Genomic DNA, 25,045 nt, shown 5'->3' on the forward strand with positions numbered 1-25,045 from the left:
TGTTTTCGGGACGCTTTCTTCATGGTGAGACTTGCTACGTCCCGGTAAATGCAGAGCCTTCCTGGGGTTCTGACCCTTGGAGGACTTGGTAGCCTTTTTTTAAGGGGCACTCGAACTACTCAGGTCCTACAACATGAGCTCATGGTTGCCTTGGCACAAAGAGTTCAAAATTTTCAGTTGAGTTAGTGTCTCCATTATTCTGTTGATAGACTGGCCGGCACAAAATGATTTGCTTTCATCTCTACAAAATGCCTGCAAGATAGTTATCCTTCTGCTTAACGTTTAGGAGAGTAAACTGAGGCTCGGGTGGGAGGAGCAGCGTGGCCCGAAGGCAGGGAGCTGGCAGCTGGCACGGCGCAGACTCATGCCCGTGTCATGGCCTGGACTTTGCATGGCGCCTGTCCGTCTCCGCGGGGCGGTCAGCGCGATGTCAACTCGGAGCGAGGGCCGTTGCCGCCCTCGCCCAGGACAGCCTGGCCCATCTCACACCTGTCGGGATGGTGCTCCCTGGGCCCCCGTCCAACCTCCTCTGGAGCCATTGTCAGGGAGCAAATCTGTTTCTCCCCTTTGGCGGCTACGTTAGAGGCAGAGAGATGCAGGAGCAGACAGCCAGCTGGCTGCAGATCACAGCAGGGGGGCCGCCTCCCCAGGAGGACAGCCCCGCTGCCCAGACACGGTGGAGTGAACCGGAAAGCTGTTCGGGGTCCTGAGCGTCCAAGGTGGTGGCAGAGCCAACAACGGAGGGGAGAGAGGAAGAGCCCCGGGAGGCCTTATTATTGCAGCCGTTCTACACGGGATCGATGAAATGAATGAGCTGATCTGTGCACGCCAGCCATTCTAGCCCAGGAGCACTGAGACACACACACACACACACACACACACACACGCACTGATTGCCCTGCTAGATCCGATTGGTCTACCCTTCAAGGCAAATCCTGCTGGGAAGAACATGAAGGCAATCAGCTACATGGAGCTTGAACCACAGACCTGACCAGCATCACCCCCTTCACTCTAAAGAAGGGCGGTGCACCCTGTCAGCCGCCCTTTAAGACTGGCAGAGGCCCCAGTTGTCCCCCAGGAGTATGCATCGTGGGCTAAGGCAGCGGTGCTGGCCAGAGGCCCCAGTTGTCCCCCAGGAGTATGCATCGTGGGCTAAGGCAGCGGTGCTGGCCAGAGGCCCCAGTTGTCCCCCAGGAGTATGCATCGTGGGCTAAGGCAGCGGTGCTGGCCAGAGGCCCCAGTTGTCCCCCAGGAGTATGCATCGTGGGCTAAGGCAGCGGTGCTGGCCAGAGGCCCCAGTTGTCCCCCAGGAGTATGCATCGTGGGCTAAGGCCGCGGTGCTGGCCAGAGGCTTGGTGCAGGTCTTGAGAGTCAGTCGCCTCTCTCTTTTATTTATTTGTGTTTTAATTTTATTTAAAAAAATTACATTTACCAGGGTGACATGGATCAATAAGAGTGCATAGGTTTCAGGTAAACATTTTTATAGCATTTGAACTATCGAGTGGGCTCTTAATCACTGGATTTAATTTGACTTATGTTCCATTGAGGTGGTGACCGGTAGGATGGCAGGGATTTCAATGACTTGTCAGGGGCTACGAAACTCATTTCCCTAACAATGACAGTAACATTCACCATGAACCAGGCACTAGACTAACTAAGCAAACCTAGGTATTAGCTATTAAACATCATCACTACCCGTTGAAGTAAGCGTCATCATAGTTTGTTTGAAGTAATGGATTTAGATGATTAAGAAAACTCTCAAGTGAAATAAATACACAGTTTTTTTGTGTGTGTGCATGTGTGTGTGTGTGATAGAGACAGAGAGAGACAGAGAAAGGGACAGATAGGGACAGACAGGAAGGGAGAGAGATGAGAAGCATCAGTTCTTTGTTGTGGCTCCTTAGTTGTTTATTGATTGCTTTCTCATATGTGCCTTGACTGGGGGAAGCTACAGCAGAGCGAGTGACCCCTTGCTCAAGTCAGCAACCTTGGGCTCAAGCTGGTGAGCCTTGCTCAAACCAGATGAACCCGCACTCAAGCTGGCAACCTTGGGGTTTCGAACCTGAGTCCTCCGCATCCCAGTCCGACACTCTATCCACTGCGCCACCGCCAGGTCAGGCCACAGTTTTTTTAAAAAGCTACCTGGCCTATGGGTAGTTTCATTGGTTAGAGCCTTGTTCTGATACACCAAAGTTGTGGGTTGGATCCCGGTCAGGGCGCATACAAGAATCAACCGATGAATGCATGAATAAATGGAACAACACATTGATGTTTCTCTCTCTCTCTCTCTCTCCCTCTCTCTCTCTCTGAGAGAGACCGGTTGTGAAGCATATCTCCAGGGAAGCATCTGTTTGTGCAATGGAGAGACGCATGTTGTCATTGGTACATGTTCAGAAACTGTCTCTCATCTCTTGGTATGAAACAGAGACCAGATGTTTAGCATGTTAGTGTGAGTCCCCTCCCCACCACCATGGTCACAGAGCTGCCTGGAAGTTATTTGCTGTTTTCTTTAAAATTTTCTTTTACCATCATCCTTTCTCCATGGCTGCAAACCTGGCTTCTTTGTAGAGAAATCAATATCCCCAAGGTGAAGTCACTTACTTGTGTATATTCCACTGGAGATGTTGATCCCTGTAATGAATACAAGTTGTTAATTTTTAGTCGGTCTTCCCTTCCATCCTTTCTCTGTTCCTCCCGTCTCCTCTCCTCCCCACTCCGGTCCTGTCCCCCTTCTATGGTTTTCATCATCTCTCATAACCTCTCCCCATTTTCTCTTGTATATATATATTTTCTTCTCTCCCTTTCCATCTTTTCTAGACTCCCTTCTTCAATCCACTGCCTCATGTTTAATTCAGTGAGGTTGGAATGGATGGTGATTTGGCCCATTGGGCATCTTAAATCTTAAGAGTTTGATTTTCCATTAAGAATACTTCTGGGCCCTGGCCGGTTGGCTCAGTGGTAGAGCATTGGCCTGGTGTGCAGAAGTCCCAGGTTCGATTCCTGGCCAGGGCAAACAGGAGAAGCGCCCATCTGCTTCTCCACCCCTCCCCCTCTCCTTCCTCTCTGTCTCTCTCTTCCCCTCCCGCAGCGAGGCTCCATTGGAGCAAGGATGGCCCGGTCGCTGGGGATGGCTCCTCGGCCTCTGCCCCAGGTGCTAGAGTGGCTCTGGTCGCAACAGAGCGACGCCCCAGAGGGGCAGAGCATCGCCCCCTGGTGGGCAGAGCGGCACCCCTGGTGGGCGTGCCGGGTAGATCCCGGTCGGGCGCATGCAGGAGTCTGTCTGACTGTCTCTCCCCGTTTCCAGCTTCAGAAAAATACAAAAAAAAAAAAAAAGAACAGTTCTGAGCCATAGCAGAACGGGGTTGGGGGTGAGGGTGGGGTGGAGGCAGATCAGGCTGCAGTCACTCAGGTGCGAAGGGAGATGACCTTCATGGCAGAGGGGTGCTTTTGACCAACGTGACCCCATCTCTCAGCTTCCTCTTGGCAAAGCCAGTGATGGAAATCAATGACTCAAGAAAGTTTCAGAGGATTCTTGCTGACTCCCAACCTCTGAAACTAGAACTAGACACGGTGCTTGAGTCATTTAGTCATCTGCGGGAAGGCTTCTCGATGGATCGATGCTCAATGGCGCAAACCCTCATTCACTTAACTTTTATTTAGTTTTAATATCACCTAACATGGAGCTATTTCCCAGTTAAAATGTCTCATGCTTGAATTCTTTTTAATATTTGATACTGCTGTCCATACACACACACATGCACACACATGCACACACATGCACGCACGCACGCATACACACACACCAGACGATGTTACTGACGCACTGTGATTGACAGAATTTTGGCTTTTATGATCTCTGTCCCCATGGTCAGGGCACAAGGGGTGTTGCCGATGGAATTAAATTTACTAACTGGGTGGGCCTTTGTGACCACAGGAGCCCTTGAAAGCAAAGGGACTTTTTCCAAAAGATGGGTCCAGGAGGCACGCTCTTCCCCAGAGCCTCTTCAGAGGGGGGCGCTGTCTTTGTCCACCAACAGAACAAGGGTGCAAGACGGTCATGCCACGTGTTTACGGCCAGTTTCAGGGAACCAGAGTGAAGACTGGGTGGGGGGCACCATCTGGGGTCAGACTAGTCAGTGTGAAGATGTTTGCGTTAGGAGCCTGGAGACTGAGTGTCTTCTGAAGCTGAGCTCCTGATCGCCCTGACACGAATGAGGGACTGTCGCCTCGAGAATGCTGGCCCTGAAAATCAAGTGATCATCTGTCATCATCTGTGACCCACGGAGACTCTGCAGGGTTGTGCGTCATGACGTCCCCACACCCAGGCCATGAGCCAGCACCAGAGATGTTGTCACTGTTGGTACCCCCGAATCAGACCCCGGGTTTGGTTTTGTCTTGTCAGACGCACCCATGGTGGAGACTCACTTGCTCACTCTGCGGAGTTGGCCTGTGTTTCTATTTAAATTTTTTACCTTTCTGGCCCTGGCCGGTTGGCTCAGCGGTAGAGCACCAGGCGGGCATGTGGAAGTCCCTGGTTTGATTCCCAGTCAGGGCACACAGGAGAAGCGCCCATCTGCTTTTCCACCCTTCCGCCTACCTCTCCCCTTTCTCTCCCTCTCCCTCTTCCTCTCCGTCTCCGTCTCCATCTCCCTTTCTCTCTCCCCCACAACCATGGCTCATTTGAGCAAGTTGGTCCTGGGCACTGAGGCTGGCTCCATGGCCTCTGCCTCAGGTGTTAAGAACAGCTCGGTTGCTGAACAACAGAGCAGTGTCCCAGATGGGCAGAGCCGGGTGGATCCTGGTCAGGGCACATGCAGGAGTCTGTCTTTCTGCCTAATCGCCTCTCACTCAATAAAAAAATTTTTTTTCACCTTTTTAAAGTGTAAAAACTACACATCATCTGTGGCCTGACCTGTGGTGGTGCAGTGGATAAAGCATCGACCAGGAATGCTGAGGTTGTGGTTCGAAACCCCGTGCTTGCCCTGTCGAGTCACATATGGGAGTTGATGCTTCCTATTCCTCTCTCACTTTTCTCTCTCTCTCCTCTCTAAAATTAATAAATATAATCTTTTTAAAAAAGTGTAAAAACTATGTTCATCGTTGCTGATTTTCTGTGTACCCTCTTGCTCCTGGCTCTTTCTCACGGCACCGTGCTTACTGTTTTCAGAAAGCAAATATTAAGTGAACGCAGACTCCTCCATTTATTGAAAAATCAATGCGGTGTTAATGTCACTTTTGGCGTAGTTTAAACCAAAATGATATTACGGCTCTTGAGGTTTGCCAACAGGGTCATAAAGATTTGGACTCTGACAAGGGGATTCTGGTTTCAAACACTAGGGGCTGGGTGGGGGGGAACCTTGTTATATAGAAATATAAGAAGGTGCAAAGTATCTTTAGAATGTGACTTCTTAACAAAATACTTGAGCTGATGTCAGTATTGGTGAAACTTCAACGACTACCCCTTTTACCCCAAATACTAAAGTCCATGAACATCCTTTTTAAAATTTCTTTTAAGGAACATGGATAACAAAGCTTCAGATGACTTGGAAAATGTATGAGAAGCATGAGAGAATCTAATTTTTTTAGAAAAGCTTTGCCTAGTAAAGAGGTGTCAGAAACCTGTATTTTCTTACCCACCTTCTCTAGTGATTAAGTTTTGTTTTTTTTGTTGTTTTTTGTGTTTTTTTTCTGTTGCGAAAGTTCTCACTGGTCTATTTCCCGGGCTACAGATCCATCCTGCCTACCTTTCCCCAAAGCACATAAATTCAAGTCCACATTACTTTTTAACAGCTATCAGTTAAATATTCATTCATCAGCTCCGCTTGGTCCTCAGCCCGTAGGTCTCATGAGACCCTTGGTTGCAGGGGTGGGGGGCACGAGGTGCCCCGCCAGGTGAGACTCATTGCCTTGGAAAAATTTCGCTGGGGATCCCAGGGTGGGAGCCGCTCCGTGCCGCCGAACTTGCGACTTCCCTTAAGTGGACAAGTCTCAGAGCTAGCTCCCTTGGTTTCCATAATGAGGTGATCGATAGCCCTATGCCCAGATCGGAGACATTTAGATTCCAGAGGATGGGAACATGCTCCCCCACCCCCCACCCGAAAACTGCTGGTGCGCGGCTCTGAGTTTCAGCAAAGCTTTTAAGCTCTCCGAAGGCAATGACCACGTCTTTGCCTTGGTTTTCCAGTTGAAGAAAATAATGGACTGCCCTTCAGATCAGTGGGGGAACGGTGACCATCCAGATGGTGGGGGCAGGGTGTGATTGGGGGGAGAGGCGCCTCCAGCCTGCCCCACCCCTGCGGTGCCTGTTTGCATCTGCCTATTCTGGTGCTGGGAGTCTCCAGTGTTTTGAAGGTTGCGAGCTTGACCTCACCCTGCCTCCAATAGGAATGGCTTCGTTAGCAATAGCCAGTCCTTAATGTTTGTAAATAAAGCTCTGATGGTCTGTGTGGTGGGAGGAAAATCAAGAAAACCAAGACTTTTCATTTACACTGACAGAAAATGTATATATCTTGTTTTATGGATGTATTTAGTATGTAAGGTGCTGTAGGGGGTAGTGGTTTTGTCAACATTCCTTACATCTCTCTACCGACTTCCTGTTGGGTTTGGTTGAACTGACCTGCTCTTCGGTACATTCATTTCTCCCTGGCCCCTGAGTTGCCTTTGGAGTGCATTACTGGCATGATGCTGAAATAATTTATAACGAGAAAATCCCGGAAAGGTGTCCACCCCCTGCTTCTGGGTGATAGCCCATGGTCCTCCCAGTGCTGACGTGATAGGCATGTGTGGGCGAGTGGACGGAATGGTGTAGATGAGGCTCCTCCTCTCGTAACAGGTGCCTGAGTAGAGGGGTGAACATGCCCCCTCCTCCTGCTATGTTTCTGTAAAGGTAGAATCAGCTTCCAGGTAAGTGACGGGGATACTTGCGTGCTGCACGGCCAGCCCGGGTTTCACTCTCGGGCTCATCGTGGTGGTTCTTCCTCACCGCGTCAGTCAGCCCCTGAGAGCCCGTGAGGTTCCCCACAGGGCGCTGGGTGCCGAGCCAGGTACTAACGAGAGGGTGGCCCGGTCTCGGCCCGAGAAGCTATCGGTCTCGGGTGGTGAGATGGTCTGTTCCTGGGGACAGTCGCCGATAAGGAAACCATATCCCTGGGTTGCCAACGTCATAGGCACAGAGTGGGCACCTGCCTGGCTTACCTAGAACCTTCCATAGTGCCTGGCGTCGGGCCTGTCCTCGAGAACCGTGTGGTGAATGGATCCGTGAGCATCATGCCTGTAGCGTAAATGGGTGTGGTGAGCTGTGGTGTCCACCCGCGTGCTGCTTTCTGGGGGGGGGGCGGTTCACTGCACGTTGAAGGGGCATCTGTAGACGTGATCCTAATACTACCCCCAACAGTTGCTTAATGCCACTCAGAAATACCCATTTGTCCCCTTAGTGTAAGATTATGTGGACAGTAGCCAGATCTCTGTTTCTTTGAGTGACCAGCATTGACCTTTTATTAGGAATCATGAACAGAAAGCCTTGTCCTTCAACATCCCAGACACACACCTGTCCATGGTGAGAGCCCCGAACAAGAAGGAAGGGGTCGACCCGCAGGTACAGTGGGGACCCTCCGCGTGGGGCAGGCTGGTCACGCTGGGCCCAGACAACATTGCCATCTGTCTCTCTCAGAGCAGAATGTGATCTTTGATCCAGCCCTGGTGAAGTAAGAAGAGAAAAGGCCGTTTAGAAAACGAAGCCAGTCCCCCCCCCCCCCGGGAGGCTGGTTTAGGGGCATTCCCAGACACCTGGGTCTCCCCTGTGCCTGCAGCCCCTTGCGAGAAGGACATCTCCCCTGCCCTCTGATCCCCAGAGGCTGAGATTGGCATGTGCAGCCAGTGATTGGTTCCGTGTGCTGAGCGGGGAGCACTGTGGTCATTGGCAAGCTGTGTTAAAAGCCGGGAGTGACTGGGCACAAGAACGCCAGGCACCGGGCATCCGTTGCCGCGGATCCACCGGCAGAGCCCACAGACGTCCGTTCTGGCTGCCGCTGCGGAGGGCACACACTGACCCGCCACCGGCAGGGATGAATACGTCCAGGCTGCCTGGGGTCGACAGATTAAAGCAGTTTTGGAGGGTGAGTCAAAGGAGAGAGATCCACTTCTTGGGGGAGGGAGGGGAAGAGTTTAACTTGGGGTGGGGGCAGAACACTCTGACCTGCTGTTGCAGACGGCTGCGTGATGCTGGCGTTGTCTTGCAGACTCCCGTGGGGAGATTCAGCCGTGCCTTCTGATGCCTTGCCAATGGCTGAGAATTTAATTTTAACTAATCTGTAGCAGATACGATCAGCTTCCAGTTCAGCTTTGGATATTTACTCAGAGACAGACAAAGTTTTTTTTTTTGTTTGTTTGTTTTGTTTTCTTTCTTTCTCCCCCCCCCCCCCCCGAAAAAGTCAGTTTAGCTTAGGAGCCCCAGGGTGGCAAGGTAACTAACTAGATTGACTGCCACCCGGATAGCCAGCAGCTCACTCTGGTTTTCGCCTCTAGGAACAGAGCTCAATGTGATGGCTGATGGACTCCTGAACCTAACTAAATCTGTGTATTTCTCCTGGACTCCTGGGTCCATCCTAAGCCCTCTGTGGCTAGACAGAGGAAAGCCATGAGATGCTCGTTGCCTTGCCCTATGGAAGCATTTAGAAATTAGTCAGGCAGTTGTGGTCACAAACCTTTCAGGGGGACAATGTGTATGGTAGATTATTACCATAATCCTCAGTAATGAGGAGATTAGCGACAAGCTGGGCTCAGAGCAGACAGACTGGGGTGTCTGGAATTTCCACTTGTGCCTCTCTCCCCATGAATGAGGAGACACTGATGGGAACCCAGGCCTGTTTATTGTCAGGGGTGGGTAGAAATTCAGAGCAACAAGTAAGGAATTCTTTCCTGGACAGTCAACGTGGGCAGGACTCAGGTAGGGGCTGTCCGTGCCGCGTGGCAGTGTTAGAGTTAAGCCCCTTAGTGTTTAAGATTTAGGAAGGAAGGAATGACCCTAGAGCTGATTTTCAGTGACTTTCTCCCCCCCCCAATATATAATGCAGATCTGGGGTTAAATCATGGGTAAGTTTCCATCATGCTTTGACCTTATTTGACTCTATTATTATTATGATGTGATGATGATGATGATGATGATGATGATTTTGGTTATGCTAATATTACATTAGTGCCCAAACCATTAGTCTTCCGTAGATGAATAAATAACAGGCGGACGGTATATAGAGGCATTTATTTCTGTGACTACGTGAACCGCTCTGAGTCATTTAAGAGGGGCCTGGGGTTATAGACGGACTCCGTCAATTACTTAGTGAATCATGGCATCTCCTTAATTGGACTTCTAATGCCCATGAATGAGTTTGCCAGTCATTTTGAAAATTACGTCTTAAGCAAAGATCCACATTCAACTGAGTAGAACCAAAATAATTTCTTCCCAAATTGTGGCGTATGGATAGTGTGTAAATGGGTGTTTCATCTGATTAAACAAGAATGTAATAATAATATTTAAAAAAACCACCCTGTGAACGATGATGCTCTCTAATGGAGGCACCTTCTGTGGTTTTGCACAGCCCTGGGCTGCAGGTCCGTCTGGACACCCACCCACCCTGGGGTTCTATTGCTATGTGCCCTTCATTTTTCCTCTGTAAAGAGAGTGTTGGCTCCCAGCACTGTGATTTCATCAGAGCCCATGGGACACAGATTACTCCGTACTCTACGTTTACCTGGTTATCTGTCTACATTGTGTCTGGAAAAACAAAAAGCAAAACATCTGATTGCATCTGGTGAGTGTCACGGTGGCTCCAAGGTGGTTTCGTAGGGACCGTACTCAGATCTGAGAAGTTCTTTCCCTGCGGCGTCAGGTGGGCTGGGTGGGCGTTCCTGTGGAGATAGGAGCAGGAGGATAATCCGTATTTTTCTCTTGCCCAGACGAAGCTTCTTTGTTCGAGCCCTTAACATTCCTGATGACCGGAAACGTTGTGACCCATGACACCCCAGAGTTTCAGATGAATCCTCCCCCCACCCCAGTGGTGTCTGGAAGGGAGTTGCAGGACCCATGGCATTCGCTGAGAGAGTGTGTGATGCCCGGGTTCTCGAACTCACAGCACCTATGTCAGCCCTGCACCCTGGGAGGAGGACTCCCTTGGGTGTAAATAGACACCCAGGATTTCACCAGCCGGCAGCACAGTCCAGAATAGGGCAGTGCACTCTTAAATAATCTAGAGAATGCCTTAATTATTTAGGGATGGTGGGAGAGGGATTTAAATGGGTGGTGTGATTACTCTGTAGTCTCCGTTCTTGAATTATTCATCCCCTCTCTCATGGCGATTTGACATGAGTCACTCCAGACTGTTTGGATAATAAAACTTTTAAAAATCAGAGACAGATGAGAAAACAATTTCAGAGAAGACATTTAAAAGCCTCTGAGTGGGGCGGGGGCGGGTGTGTGTGTGGCCATGCAGCCGATATTCCCATAGCCAAAGTCAAAGCCAAGGGTTTGCCTTCCTTCAGTCTGTCTGCCTCGTTTCCTGACCCTGGAGCGGTCACTAGAGACCCCGTGAACACGCCTGTTCACGTTCAGGGTAACTTCGAGGCCAGCCCATCCATCCATGTGAGTCTGCGGCCTGGCAGGGTTCCTTTCAAGAGATCGGTGTAGAATTTTAGAATCTGAGCAAAGGAAGACCTTGGTACAACTTGTTAATGACCATTCAAAACAACAGCAGTCTTACCCATGATTTGGGTAGCATATATACATATACATACATACATACACACACACACACACGCACACGCACACATACATATATATTATATTGGTTGCAAGTGGAAATAAGAGAGGTATTATTTAAACATACCCAGAACTGGTCTACCTGCGGTCATCAGAAACAAAAAAGAGTTAGAATCAGTGCTTTAAATGGCTTTGCTGTTTATAGAGCATGTGGACCGTAGCCAGACGACATAATCGGTGTCACCAGGAAATCTGTTGTTCCAGTTCAAGGATTCTGGGTGAGACCGTTTGGGAGCCCAGATGTCCAACAACAGAAAGCTGTGCTCTAGAAAAGCGCATCCAAGTTTTCCAGAGGAGGCAAAAGAGATTAGTTTTGTTGTTTTCTTTTTACTCCTATGGACTCTCTATTGTTGATACAATGACATGAACCCACCCAGACAGGACCACAGGAACGTAGCCATGTGGGATTTAGTAGAGCAAGCAGGCTCACAGGAAATTCCACCTTTCCCATGGTTTTGCCCCAAAGCAGTCACTTTTCCTCTCGGAAGCTCAGTTATTCTCATCTATGAAATCGGGGAGTAGGATGTAGGGTAGCTTCTTAGAATGGTCCCTGCCCAGACTCTGCCCCCGGTTCCAGCAAAGGCTGAGTCACAGTGGGCGGGGCCTCCCAATAACATTACATATTTTAACCTCCACTGGTCAGTCTAATGGGCAGCCAGGTTGAGAACAATCACGCCCTCTGAGCCGAAGGTCCCTTCTGGCCCCAGCGTTCTGTACGAAGACTCTAATGGTTACGTCTCCGGGTGACAGCATGACACAGCTCACGTTGTGATTGTGCGGTTTCTGCCTGCTGTTCGCGTCTCTGCGCCTGACAGTGAACTTAAGGCAGGCGGTCAGTGGAGACCAAAGACCTTCGCCCCTTCCCCCACCCCAGAGCGCTTCTCATGCCAGCAGCGTGGAGTTTCTGGTGGCCATCTGAATTTTTAAGTCCCTCGTGGGACATGTTGGGTCCTCCGAGCCATGACTTCTAGTTTCAAGGGTGAACACAATACTTCTCCCTCCAATATCAGCTTGTCTCGGGCGCCACCAAGATCGGATAAGAGGCCAGCTGTGCAGAGCATCTAAGACACCACTGCCCTCGCTCCAGGTCATCTATTGTCTCGGGGAAGGTGAGGGGGACATCGGGGTGGCTCTGTGTGTCGGGGGTGTCTGAAGCTGATGTTGCTGTCTTTGCAGTTTTTCAGCCTTGAGAACTCTTCTTACTCATTCTGAACTAGAAAGAAGACCTGCCCGCCCCCAACCCCCATCCTTTGCTGAGTTGGGTGGGTGAAGGTTTCACTGGGCTTTTGAGACACAGAGATGTCTCAGAGGCACATTGACTCCTGGACCCTTACCCCCAGATGTGCCGATTGCAGAAAGTGTCTATATCGATCCTCAAGCGATATATCATATATACTTGCTCATAGAAGTGAGCGACCTACGTTGATCCATTTCAGTAGGAGAAGAAACAGGGATGTTTCCTATAAGTTGTGATACAAGCGAGGAAGCCGTTTAATGCATGTGCTTGCTTTTGACTTGCGTTCCGAGCAGGCCCAGACAACGACCCTCCCACTCTGAGGTCATGATATTGACTCTTTCTGCCCCGGGCTGTGGCCTCAGTCTCTGACCTACAGTCGGATTTCTTCAGATCTCGGACGGAGATGGTGACCTGGGGCTTGGGTTCTAGTTCCAGCTTTGTCTCAGGAGTCAGGTGAGACAGCACATGAGATGTTCCTCTGGGGACCTTTGTCCTTTCCTGAGATGTGGTGAGTTTGGACCAGCCTTCTGTGTTTCTCATCTGGCTTTCCTGGGTCTACCTCGAACCGTTGTCTCCATGTTGTTAGGAAGTACGGAGGTCTACTCTAAAGCCGTTCACCTAAAGGAGAAATCGGACAGGAGAACGATTCCTTCTCCCCCGGGGACCAGGCTGTGCCCACTGGTGGTTCAGGAGAAGGGCGTTGGCATTGCAGAGTTCAAATGCCACACCCTATGTGAGGGGCGCTCACGGTCCCACATTTTCTCCTACATCAGATGAAGCCGCTCGGTCTGCCACATGGTGTTTTGGGACAAAGATGAACCCTGATGGTGTTCATGCAGCACCTGTGAAAATACAAGCACAGCATGGGTGCTTGATTGGCGATGTCTGGGACCCCTGCTCACCGCTGAGGGTGGCCAAGGGCACCCCACAATGGGACGTGGGAGAGGTCCCCAGCATGGCATTGGTGTATTTTGAAAAAGGAAAACATGGCATCTTAGCCTTCCGAGATAGTGGAGCAAGTGATGTCATTCCGTGGGTTTATGTCAGCCAGTTCGTCTTGTATTTTTCTCCTCCCTTGTATTTCTTCTGGGTGGAGACCAGTGAAGCTTTGTGTTGACATCTCTTCGTGGTCTGACAGTGTGTGTGTGTGTGTGTGTGTGTGTGTAACTTCCCACACAAAGCAGATTAAAGAGAAGAAAACAAAGGAACAAAATGCCATGCGCCATGCACTCAAACAATTTTACTTCTCAACGTCTCTGTGATGCAAGTCACCGAGGGCGGTTTGCAGGCAGGGGCCTCCTGACATCCGGGGGCAGGAGCGGCCCCTGGCTCTCTTTCGCCTTGCATGCTGTCCCTTCAGAGAATGTTCTTAGTGCCTTTTTTAACCAACACTCAAAAATTATTAATTTGGCTCTTTATGCATGAACATTAAAAGCTGGAAGTTAATAAATATTTTATGACCCCAAAGCGCAAAATGCATCTCTGATGGATATTGAGGGTTGAAGACATCGAGGGCGGGGACTTAACAGAATTCACAAAAATCGATGTCAAGTGGGTTCGCGCTCACCTATCAAAGTGTGACGCACATTGGCTGGGGCAGCCGCCCTCTGATGGAACGGTTGCTGCCTGGAAACCGGGCTGTTGCCTCCAGAAGGCCTCCAGGTTAATCAGAGAGCATCGTACACCTCTCCCTCCTCTTCCAGGCAGAGCGGGCTAGAATTCCAAATTCCCAGGGCAGCATAAACAGAGTGATAGTCACACCACCAGTTGATCAGAAATGTTCCAGCTTCAAAGAAATCTATAAGTAGCTCTCTTTCTTTCTCAAACGGGGCAAGGGGTTCCTGGTCTAGCACGTGCCTTTAGAAAATCAGATGTCACTCCTGGAAATAAAAGGGGCATGTCTTTCTCGTAGCCACTGCTGGTATGAAAAGGGTCAAAGGTATGCATTTAGCTCGTACTGTATCATCTTATTTTTTTTCCTGCAAATATGGTGAAGAACTCAGCCTGTAGTCTGTATTCTTTAAAGATTTTTTTCCCCTGAGCACCTCCCACTACTGAACTAGAAGAGATTCTTTGGGTTTGTGATAGATTAAACCAATGGTTCTCAAACTTTTTAAAGTCGGGGCACATTTAAAATCCTAGAAATAATTGTAGATGGACTATATACAAATTTCTGAGAAATATGTTATACTAATTAAGTCAAATGTTAAAGAAAAATATATAAAGTTCAAGTGTGCTTTTATGGTAATTAAATGAAATAAATACGACAAAATTAAATTTATTCTGACATTAAAAAACATTCTTATGTTACATTTTTTGAGTTATTATGCTTTTTAGAATTCATAAAAAAGAGGTTAAAAAATTTAAAAAACAACAAAAAAGTTATCTTTATATATATATATATATATATATATATATATATATATATATATATATAGATAGATTCTTAGTAAGATTTAGTAAATTAGGCAGGTCCCAGCCCGATGTGTTGTTTTTTCATTCTTGTGTTTATGAGAAACATGAGCCTGATGTGTCCTAGGGATTTCTTCAATGTTTGGGCATATATTTGAAAGGCAAACTCTCATTTCCTTGTCAATACCTTGACGAATTCCTCTCTTTTTACTCTTAATTGTCTTGAGTACAGAAAACCCCTACCATACATATCATCTTAACTTGACACCAAACAAAGGATAGAAGAAACTTGCCTCCAGTCTTTCCGGGGAACATGGGGGGGTAGTGTAAACAATCCAGCACCACAGCTTAACAGCCTTTTGCAACCTAATCAGGCAAGTGAGGTGGGGGGTTGGTCAGACTGTCAGCTTACAGTTAATTCCTTACACCTCTATTCCCCCAAAATCTAAACTCCAAAAACCCTGTTGGTTTTTTGGCCCCCAACAGGCACATATTTCTCTGGAATACCATTGGGCCCAGCTGGAAATCTTCTAGGGTGCACACTTTGAGAACCACTAGATTAAACAGATGAAGGAACCCTTCTGAAAGAACAAACCTGGGGTAAACAGAGTCCCTCTCTTTCCCAAAGGGCTCACAAAGCACGGAGTTCACCTTGTGCGCTGGCGAGAGCTGTTGCTTCCCAAAGACAAAAGGGGCACCGTGTAGTTATTTTTCATGGGGTGGTCTTCCGAGGCATTCTTCATTGCCAACAGAATCTTTAAGGTTGGGTTGCCTTGTCCTCATGGAGGAACCTAGAAAGTTCTCCTTATCGGGTAGGTTAAAATAAAATGTGCTGGCTGTTTTACAAAGGGACGACATGCCCATGTGAGATACAAATTCTCACCCTCGCTTGGTAGCTAGTAAGCAAACAGCAACGGATGTTGATGGCAGAGGAGCCCAGTGAACAGACCTGTGAGCCTGGGTGGGTGGGGGGAGGGGTCAGGGGGTATTTCATTATCAGGGGAGATATTTGCTAGATTGAGATCTTGTGCTTTGATTCTTCCACTATTGTCTGAACCAAGCCACTATCTGGAAAGAATTACAAACGTGTTTGTAAGATTTTTAAAATGTGGCCGTGTGAAACATTGGTCTCAGCTTCTTAATGGAGAAGAGATGGATACTTATCCTTGGCTGTGACTATGAGGAGAACCCGCTTTCATACAAAGATGGCTTTGTTAAAGTACCTTGAAGTGGCTCTTTAATACCCTGGTCTCAGTTGCCTTACCTATAAAAGCGTGGGAAGATGACTTACCCTGTAAGAGTTTGTGAGCTGTAAATGAGATCCCAATTGGAACCGCAGGCAAAGAGTCTGTCACTCCGAACAAAGGCCTTTTTCTTTTTTCTGTTTTCTCCCTTTTTAGGCACTAGTCTGTGTTTTAGTGTTTACGGCATAAAGACTAAGGGTTGTGTGCTAATTGACTATGTATTGGATGGATGGATGGGTGGGTGGGTGAGTGAGTGGGTAGATGGATGGATGGATGGATGGGTGGATAGATGGATGGGTAGATGGATGGGTGGATGGTGGATGGATGGATGGATGGATGATGGATGGATGGGTGAATGGATGGGTGGATGGTGGATGGATGGATGGATGGATGGATGAAGTGAGCTTAAATCCAGTTCATGTCTATATTAATTTATGATGGACTGTGAATCTCTTAGGAAGACCTCCAGTCTGTGTTTAATTAGCTTGCATGTATTTCTGCCACACTGCTGGTATGAGCATGATGAAACCACCTGAGAACATGAGAGAAGACTCCTTCCTTCTCTTGGTTTTTTCTTGCCTGGTCCTCATTAGGAATATGCACATTACACAGTAGTTTGGCTGCTAGTCATTTTATATATATATATGGTCATTGTACATGCATTGTTTGTCCACCTTTGAATTTAAGACGGCCCTTCGATAGAGGAAGTAGAATTCTGTTCTACAATTCGTCAGAAAAAGAAGGGGGAAGACAACAACATACAGCCTAAGCCTTTTAGGGGACTGACGGTGTGGATTCCTCAGTGCTGGAATATCTTCCCTTCTCTCCAGCTGCCAGAGGACAGAGAGGATGAAGATGGATGTAAAGGAGACTTTTGGCTCATGATGCCTTGTCTTTGTCAAGGACCGAAAGGGGAAATGACGTCTTCAGCTGTGTAGGGCAGTTATCATTAGAATTTCCATTTTTCCCTCCTTGGTTGTAGAAATTACTGAAAACTTTTTATTTCCTGAATGGTGAACTCACCTACAAATAACAAACGTCTCCCACCTCTAAAATCTATCCCACCCCCAAAATTCAGCTAAGAGCTGGTTAATCTAATTGACATTTCCATGTCCTGACTGTCTGGGCACCAGGCACAGTGGGACAGGTTCAGATGGAGGTGTCCATATGGCTCTTATCAGACATGCTGCCTGGCACCAGAATTTAGTAGAAGAAAGCGTCGCATAGTGTGCAAGGTGTCAGGCTGAGATGGGGACAAGGTGCTGTCGGACAACTCCACCAGAGCAACTTAATTTTACCTGGAAGGCAGGGAATTTGGAGGAAGACCGCAAAGAGGGGGTATGTCAATTAGAGGTTTCAAAACAAGTACAGAGATTCCCATGTGGACCCAATGGATTCCAAGCAGAGAGAACAGCGTCCAAGGCTTGGAGACATGAACGTTGACGGGCTCTTATACAGACAGGAATATTTCTCTCCAGCTAGAGCGAGATTGGTGTGTGTGTGGGGGGGGGGGGGGTGGAGGGGGAGGTTGCCTGAGACACCCTGGGGCCAGGTGGTAGTGAACGCATGAATTCTTTCCAACAGGAAACCTAGAAATGAATGCATTTTCTGTTCGGAGCGTTCGGTAAATAACACTTGGAGATGATTCTTCCTCTAGATGGGTGTATTAAGGTGAGCAAAGCTAGAGGTTCTTGGGCATTTTTTTTTACCTGTTACTGCCATTGAAGGAGCTAACCAGCTATTGCCTCTGGGTTGCAGGAGTCCTGCTTGGAGGCTATTTGCATGCAGATTTTAAAACCAGATGGAAAATGTTGGAATGAGTTTGCTATAAATAAAAGGCGAATTATACTTTCAGATTCTCGGCAGGCCATGCGGTTGAGCATTACCTGGGTATGTGGCTACGTGCTGGAAATCTTGAGGGTGATGCAGGAATAGGAAAAAAATTCACATCTATATGTATATATATATAAAAAACAAACGAGTCTCCTGTTATACATACTGTTTCCTCCATATGTTTCCCTTTGATACCATACGCTCCTGTATTTTTCATGGGGAAGCAAGAGTTGGATACTTGTTGGAGGCGTACTTGGCCAAAATTTAAGTAGAGAGAGGGACAAGGTTCGGGTGGAAGCCTTGCCTGGTGGAGAAACATTTGCATAAACATAAATCTGGAGGGAGCGAGGGGAGGAGGCAGGCTGAATGAGGGGTTGGGACAAGGTCGCCTGAAGCAGTTGTTACCGGTTGGCGAAGGACTGGTATTCAGGTTTGAAACACTGGGCTGCCATGAGTGTGAGAGGCTTTAAAGCCCTTCCCTCTTCTCATTGGCAGTGTGCTTTGACCTGGAAAGCAGTGCCTTCCTGGGATAACCAGGAATAACACTGTGAAGTGGAAGCATCGTTATTAAAACAGGACCACCTCACCCCACCCCACCCCACCCCCGCTAGGCCGGTTGTGAGAATTCCAGCATCCTGACCCCGCACAGGGAGGGACTGGCCTCAGGGGCTAGAGAGCATTGGCCCGGTATGTGGAAGTCCTGGTTCGATTCCCGGTCAGGGCACACAGGAGAAGCGCCCATCTGTTGCCCATCTGTTTCTCCACCCTTCCCCTCTCCTTTCTCTCTCTCTCTCTTCCACTCCTGCAGCCAAGGCTCCATTGGAGCAACGTTGATCCAGGATCTGAGGATGGCTCCGTGGCCTCCACCTCAGGCGCTAGAATGGCTCAGGTTGCAGCAGAGCAGTGTCCCAGATGGGCAGAGCATCGCCCCCTAGTGGGCATGTCAGGTGGATCCTGGTTGAGCGCATGCCGGAATCTGACTGCCTCCCCACCTCAAACTTCAGAAAAATACAAAGAGAGAGAGAGAGAGAGGGAAACAGAAGCCTGCTAAGCCTCAGAAATGTCACTGTAACAATCCTACCTTAGCATGGATGGCAGCCTTCCTTCTAAAGGAAGGTATTATGTCCACTTTGAGTGAGCTTTTGGTGATGAGGTCTAGGAGAAAGATGATCATCAGTGACATCTAAGAGAAAGATGACTCATCCAAAGGGAAGCCGCTTGACTCCAGGGAAAAGCTGTGGCCCTCAGTCCACCTTGATAAGATTCGCTCGTCATTATGAAACCTGAAACCTAGCCCGTTTCCAGGTGCCATAAGTAAGTGCCGGTGTCAGCTGAAAAGTCAATGTAGGTTATTTCCTTATGACAAGGGCAGCTTCTGTGTTTCTGTTGGTCCAAAGCCCAGGCAGGGAAGGTGAAGGTGTCTGAGTACATCCTGAGGGTGAAACGAGAGGGAATCATCATTGAAAATCAAGATTAGAGGTTTGTGGTGGGGGGTTCTATGCCTTAGATATCTTACCTTTTTGAGCACCTTTATTGACAAATGAGTGACACACAGTGACACTGTTTACAGTAGTGTGCAGTTCCATAAGCTGCGGCTTAGGTGTACACCCACACACCAGCCCCAGGATCAAGATGATGAAGGGTCCTCAACCCTGAGAGTTTTCTCACGTCCCATGTGACACCAGAGAAGTGCCCTCACTACCTTCAGCAACGTGCGAGATGATTGTGCTGAAGTGATCTCCCACCCTGCTCACATTTTACTGTCCATGGTGGTTTAGAAGGTGGTAGGGATCTCCAAAAGACAAAAATTATTCTATCCCTATTTTTTTGTTTCTTTAAATTTATTAGAAACCTCCAACTGCTCCTCTTCGTTCAAAATCCTAGACACCCACCCATGACCAAGGTTGCTTCCTTTTCCAGTGGGACCTGGTGGCCCGACTTCACTGCTCATCACACCCCTAGGGCCATGCTGTCCGGGCAGGAGCTGTGGACTCTCTCCACGTGGCCTCTTCCCTTTCTCTGTTTGGCAAACAGTTCCCTCCATCCTTTTCAAGACCCCTCTGTGAGAACATCAGCCATGCCAACAGGATCACCACCTCCTCACGTGTGTGATCAGATCAGTTCCTGTCTCTCAGTGTGGCACGTGGCATATCAGACCGGGTCCGTGGGCTTTCCCTGCCGTCTGCAAGTTCCTAGATCTGCTGTGGCTATTGTGCCATCCCCCGGGGGATAAGGACTCACAAATTGTTTGTTGAGTGAGTGAATGAATGAAGTTAGTGGATGTTCGTGTTGTGCGTACTCAACTGAATGTCTTGGAGTGCCTTTATTTTTCTGTTGAGTGTTTTTTATTTATTTATTTTTTATTTATTTTTTTGTGACAGAGAGACAGAGAGAGGGACAGATAGAGACAGACAGGAAGGGAGAGAGATGAGAAGCATCAATTCTTTGTTGCGGCTCCTTAGTTGTTCACTGATTGCTTTCTCACACATGCCTTGACTGGAGGGGGCTACAGCAGAGCGAGTGACCCCTTCCTCAACCCAGTGACCTTGGGCTCAAGCCAGTGACCACGGGTCATGTCTGTGATCCCACACTTAAGCCAGCGACCCCATGCTCAAGTTGCTAAGCCCCCGCTCAAGCCGGTGACCTCGGGGTTTCAAACCTGGGTCCTCAGCATCCCAGTCTGATGGTCTATCCGCTGCACCACCACCTGCTCAGGCGAGGGATGGTTTTTAAGAAGATGACGAGCACCACGGCCAAGAGCCAAGTCTCTGCAAAGGCCTTTGGACTAATCTCAATCGAACCTGGCTAACCCCTTTCCTAGCCTCTGTGAAAACTGCAGGACACCACCGTTCGTCCTCCAGGACCCAGGTCCACCTCCCCAGGCTGGCTTTGCAAGGCCTCCCATGCTGGGTGCCCTGTCCTACTTACTCTTCCTCATGGAATAGTTTTCTTAATTAAAACCCGTCTCTCTTCCCAATCAGTCCTGTCCTTTCCCACTTCCTTGACGTCCAGCCTAGAAATTCCCTGAGGCTCAATCATCCCTCTGCTCCTCTGAGTCTGCCTGTCTCCCTGTTTGGGGGCCTGTTTGGGTCCCATCCTCTCCACAAGGCCCTCCCCCTCTTCTGAACATCTTTCCCATCCTGCCGCTTCGACATCTAACCGACCCTGCCTTCCGTGTTGCTGAGCTTGGTGGTCCGGCCTGTGGTGTGTGTTTCTGTAGCCCCAGGCAGAGCCCAGTGTGCCACACGGCCGTGATCTCCATAGGACGGCAGGGAACTTGGGTCCTGACCGCCAAGCACACCATAAGCAAAAGCTGTTACTGTGGAGAGGGGTTAGTTAAGGGAATCCATGGGGGCTATGTAGACCGTGGCTTCCTTCTAGGTGGAGGCACTCAGGGACCTTTGGACACTGCCCCCAGTTCATGCTTGCATACCACAGATGGGACAATGGGAACGTCTCTAAAGAGACCTTTCTGTACCTGTCACCAACGTCCAGGTGGAGACCCGTCCCTCCACACACAGGACATCTCTAACTTGCGCCTTTGCAAGCTGCAGGGAGCCCAGCTGGAGGGAGACAAAAATAAAGGGAGCACCCCCTCCCTGAACTCTGCCTCGTACTATCTGCTTTGGGCAGACACACTGATGCCATCACACTGGGGGCGGCTGGAGGCAGTCCCCACAGGCTCAGTCCAGGTCACTGTCGCCATCGACGACAAGGACGACAAGGTCCTGTAACAAAGCCCTTCGGTATGTCGGAATCTCTGTGCCAAGATGCCCATTTGTTCCAAATAAAAATAATGTTAATGTTTACTTGATATAGATTACATCACCACACAGTTAATTTAGAATGCTGTGGCCATGGAGTTTAGAGCCTGGCTGTCTGAGGCCCCACGGCCTCAGGATAGGAACGGCCAGAGCACTGAATTGAACCACCTCCTAGACGCGCATTTCATTCCAATAGGAGTGCCCAGCGCACGCCTCTCTCTCCTCGTTGTGGAATGGTCAGGGCTCGGTCTCTATAATGACATCGGTGGCACCTGGGAAGGGCGCAAAGCCATGGTGGGTCTTACGGATGGAGTCCGGTGCAGATGTTTGAAGCAGCCACCATCCGGGAGCCCGGAACCCTGTGTGAGGAAGGGCCGCCTCTGGGTGTGCCTGTCACACTGTCTCTTGTCCTTTCTTTGTGCGTAAAAAGGGGTGTTTTGTCACCTCGTGTCACCTCTTGCCTGTCCTCTCTTGCTCATGCAGAGGGTGGGAGACTGGACAGATTTCTTCACTTCTTGTGTGTGTGTGTACCATATACGTGTATCTGGTGACTCCCTGGAATTCCAGATGGATAGATAGATAGATAGACAGATAGACAGAACCTTTATTTAATCGCAAACTGTGTTGACTAACTCCAGCCTGTGCTGAATTCCACTTTGCCTGTCACAGGTATTCGGTCATGGCTTAGATCAGCTGCGTATTCTGATATTGATAGTTTAAGAAGCACATGTTCCCAATGCCACCTGGAGACCGTACACGGTCCCTTTATTGATCACTACGGTGATAATATTTTTTTTCAAGTGTTTACTCTGCCCTGTGAGTCACTGGGTTTTGCCCTTTTCTTTAATTGAGCTTTTCTTTTCTTTTATTTGAGATCATGGTAGGTTCACATGCGCTGGTCCGGAATCACGCAGAAAGACCCTGTGTGCTCTCCAACTCTCTTGCAAATCTGCAGCACAAGGTGATAGCCTGGCTGCTTACATGGATACATTTCCGGCCCCGCGAGGATGCTTGTGTTGCTCTTCTCTAGCCCCAGCCACACCCTCCCCTCCTCTCCCACCACCCTCACCCTGGCATCTACTAAGCTGTTCTTCATATCTATCATTTAAAAAAAAAATTTAAGACTGTTACATAAATAGAAATGTTTTAGAAATGGATAGAGGTGCTGGTCACCCAAGACTGTGATTGTACTGCATGACCCTGTGCCGTTCACTTTAAACTGATTGGTTTTATGTCGTGTGGGTTTCACGTGAATAAATGACTCTTTCAGCTTCCAGGACAGCCCTTCCAAGGTAAAGCACCCAGTGTTCTCTCAGACTTGGGGGTAAGTAGAGCATCCTTGAGTGTGTCCAGTCAACAGCCAGGGGAGCCACAGAGAGAGGAAGGAAAGGGGGGTGTCGTCAGCTCCTTGAAATGGGATTAGACCCTGGCCAGTTGGCTCAGTGGTAGAGAGCATTGGCCCAGCGTGTGGAAGTCCTGGTTCCAATTTCTGGTCAGGGCACACAGGAGAAGCGACCCTTCCCCTTTCTCTCTCTCTCTCTCTCTCTTAACCTCTTGCAGCCATGGCTCAATTGGTTTGAGTGCATTGGCCCCAGGCACTGAAGATGGCTCTGCCTCAGGTGCAAAAAATAGCTCTGTTGCAAGCATGGCCCCAGATGAGCAGAGCACTGGCCCCAGACAGGGGTTGCTGAGGGTATGCATCCCTGTTAGGGAGCATGCTGGAGTCTATCTCTCTATCTCCTGTTCCCTCACTTGGAAAAAAAAGGAAAAAAAAGAAATGACATTTAACTAGAAACTCAAAACAGGAGGCTTTTGTATGTTCAGATTGGGAAGATTTTATTGGGGAAAATATCAAGTGGAGAATATGAAAGCTGTTGTTGATATAGCAACATTAACACACCCACATAGCACACAGGAAAGTTCCCAGTGATGATCTGCTACTTAAAATCCCAGGGTTCCATACGGACAGCTCTGTTAAATCATTGGAACCATGACAGCCTGCTCACGTGCCCTGTGCTGGCCTTTCTGCAACAGAAGGGTCCTTCATTGCCATGTAGCGAAAGCATCCAGGTCCGTGGAGGGTGTCTGTTTTACTTTTAGATTTTATACAGCATACTATCAACGTGCATGACTTTGAAAAACAAACAAACAAACGATATACAATATGAACAGCAAATATATGCAAATGTATATAATGTCAGTGCTATTAAATCCAACCAGTTTCCATAGTGGGTACTCTGTAGCCTTTCCACAGTGGAATTGGACACATGTGGATACAGTCATTATTTGCTAAGGCTGCATGGCTGTGTTTGTTCTCCAGAGAGCAGAACCCCCAAATCTTGCATCCTAGTAACTTGTAATCTGCAAGGAATCAGGTGTGATAGAGGCAAAGATGCTTTTCATTCAACTACAAAACAAGCTTTTTTTTTTTTTAAAGTTTATTGATTTGAGAAGAAAAGAGATAGGGAGAGAAACATCGATTTGTTGTTCCAATTATTTATGCATTCACTGGTTGTTTCTTACATCAGCCCTGACTGGGGATGGAACCTGCAACCGTGGCTCTAACCGATCAGCTGACCTACAAGCCTGGTTCCCCAACAGAGGGAAAGGGGGGTGCCTTGTGTGAAGGGGAGATGGGCGCTTTAAGTGACGGCTGATGCATTAGGAGCCTGCTGGCAACACCATTGCAGGTGGAGGGGACACTCTGGATAGGAGTCAAGGAAATAGGTGTTCCCTTTGGACCGTTAAAAAAACAACAAAAAATCAGGTTCAGGAATTGAAATAAAATTTTTTAAAAATGGGGCAGCCTCAGTCTGGATAACTGTCTCCCCGGGATGTAATTTTCTTCCTCCTACACACCTCCTCCTAACTCAGGATTTAGAACATGTTAAATAGGCAGATTCTAAAGGTTCTTTCCCTGCCTAAATGATTAATTCAAAATCCTAGCAAATTGTTAAATTACACACACACACACACACACACACACACACACGTTATCTCAGAGATGTTGGGTATTCGCCATTTAAGTTGAAGGATGTGGAAATCTAGCAAAGTTGTGTGCAGCTAATTTGGATTGAGTGAGAGCATTTTACGAAGGTGATATCCTTAAAAAAAAATTTTTTTTTGAGAGATTGAGAGACCGACAGGGACAGAAAGGAAGGGAGACAGATGAGAAGCATCAACTCATAGTTGAGACACCTTAGTTGTTCACTGATTGTTTTCTCACACGTGCCTTGCCTGGGGGGCTCCAGCCGAGCCAGTGACCATGGGGTCATGTCTATGATCCCACGCTCGAGCCGGCAACCCCACACTCAAGCCAGCAACCTCGGAGTTTGAACCTGGGTCCTCAGCGTCCCAGTCCGATGCTCTGTCCACTGCACCACCGCCTGCTCAGGCTTCACAATTTTAAGAGAGGGCCCTGAAGGAAATTACAATACAGGTTGTCACACCCCCTCCTGTGGACAGTTAAGTGAAGGGTTGTCCTTGCCCTCCCGTGTTGATGGGGCGGGGGGAGAGGTTCCGGTTGGTGAGCTGGACACCTCGCTCCAGGCAATGCAAAGAGGTCGCAGATCTGTCTGGTCTCCAGAGAGACAGACCCGTTGCGTTTCAGAACTGCGTCCCATTCAAGCAAAGTCATCCCAGCAGCGACCTCCGGTGGCTTGCTGCCCTGGCAGAGCAGAGCGTGATCCCCTGGCCTTCCCACTGGGTGCCTGCATTCACAAACAGCTTCCTGCCTCGGGATCTG

General features: G+C 48.7%; 1 protein-coding gene across 4 annotated transcripts in view; it reads left to right on the forward strand.

Moving 5' to 3' along the window:
- The window catches only part of DPP6 (dipeptidyl peptidase like 6), a 590,008-nt gene that overhangs the window by 222,535 nt on the left and 342,428 nt on the right, over nt 1-25,045 (forward strand). The window contains exon 1 of one of the 4 annotated variants that reach the window (XM_066235794.1): nt 7,990-8,114. The exons of the other annotated variants lie outside the window; for them this stretch is intronic. Coding sequence (XP_066091891.1) covers nt 8,064-8,114 — 51 coding nt within the window. The 5' untranslated portion in view covers nt 7,990-8,063. Of the gene's footprint in view, nt 1-7,989; nt 8,115-25,045 lie in introns of those variants that run through there. 4 annotated transcript variants of the gene reach the window in all.

The sequence above is a fragment of the Saccopteryx bilineata genome, chromosome 6 (assembly GCF_036850765.1).
Source record: "Saccopteryx bilineata isolate mSacBil1 chromosome 6, mSacBil1_pri_phased_curated, whole genome shotgun sequence".
Taxonomy (NCBI): domain Eukaryota; kingdom Metazoa; phylum Chordata; class Mammalia; order Chiroptera; family Emballonuridae; genus Saccopteryx; species Saccopteryx bilineata.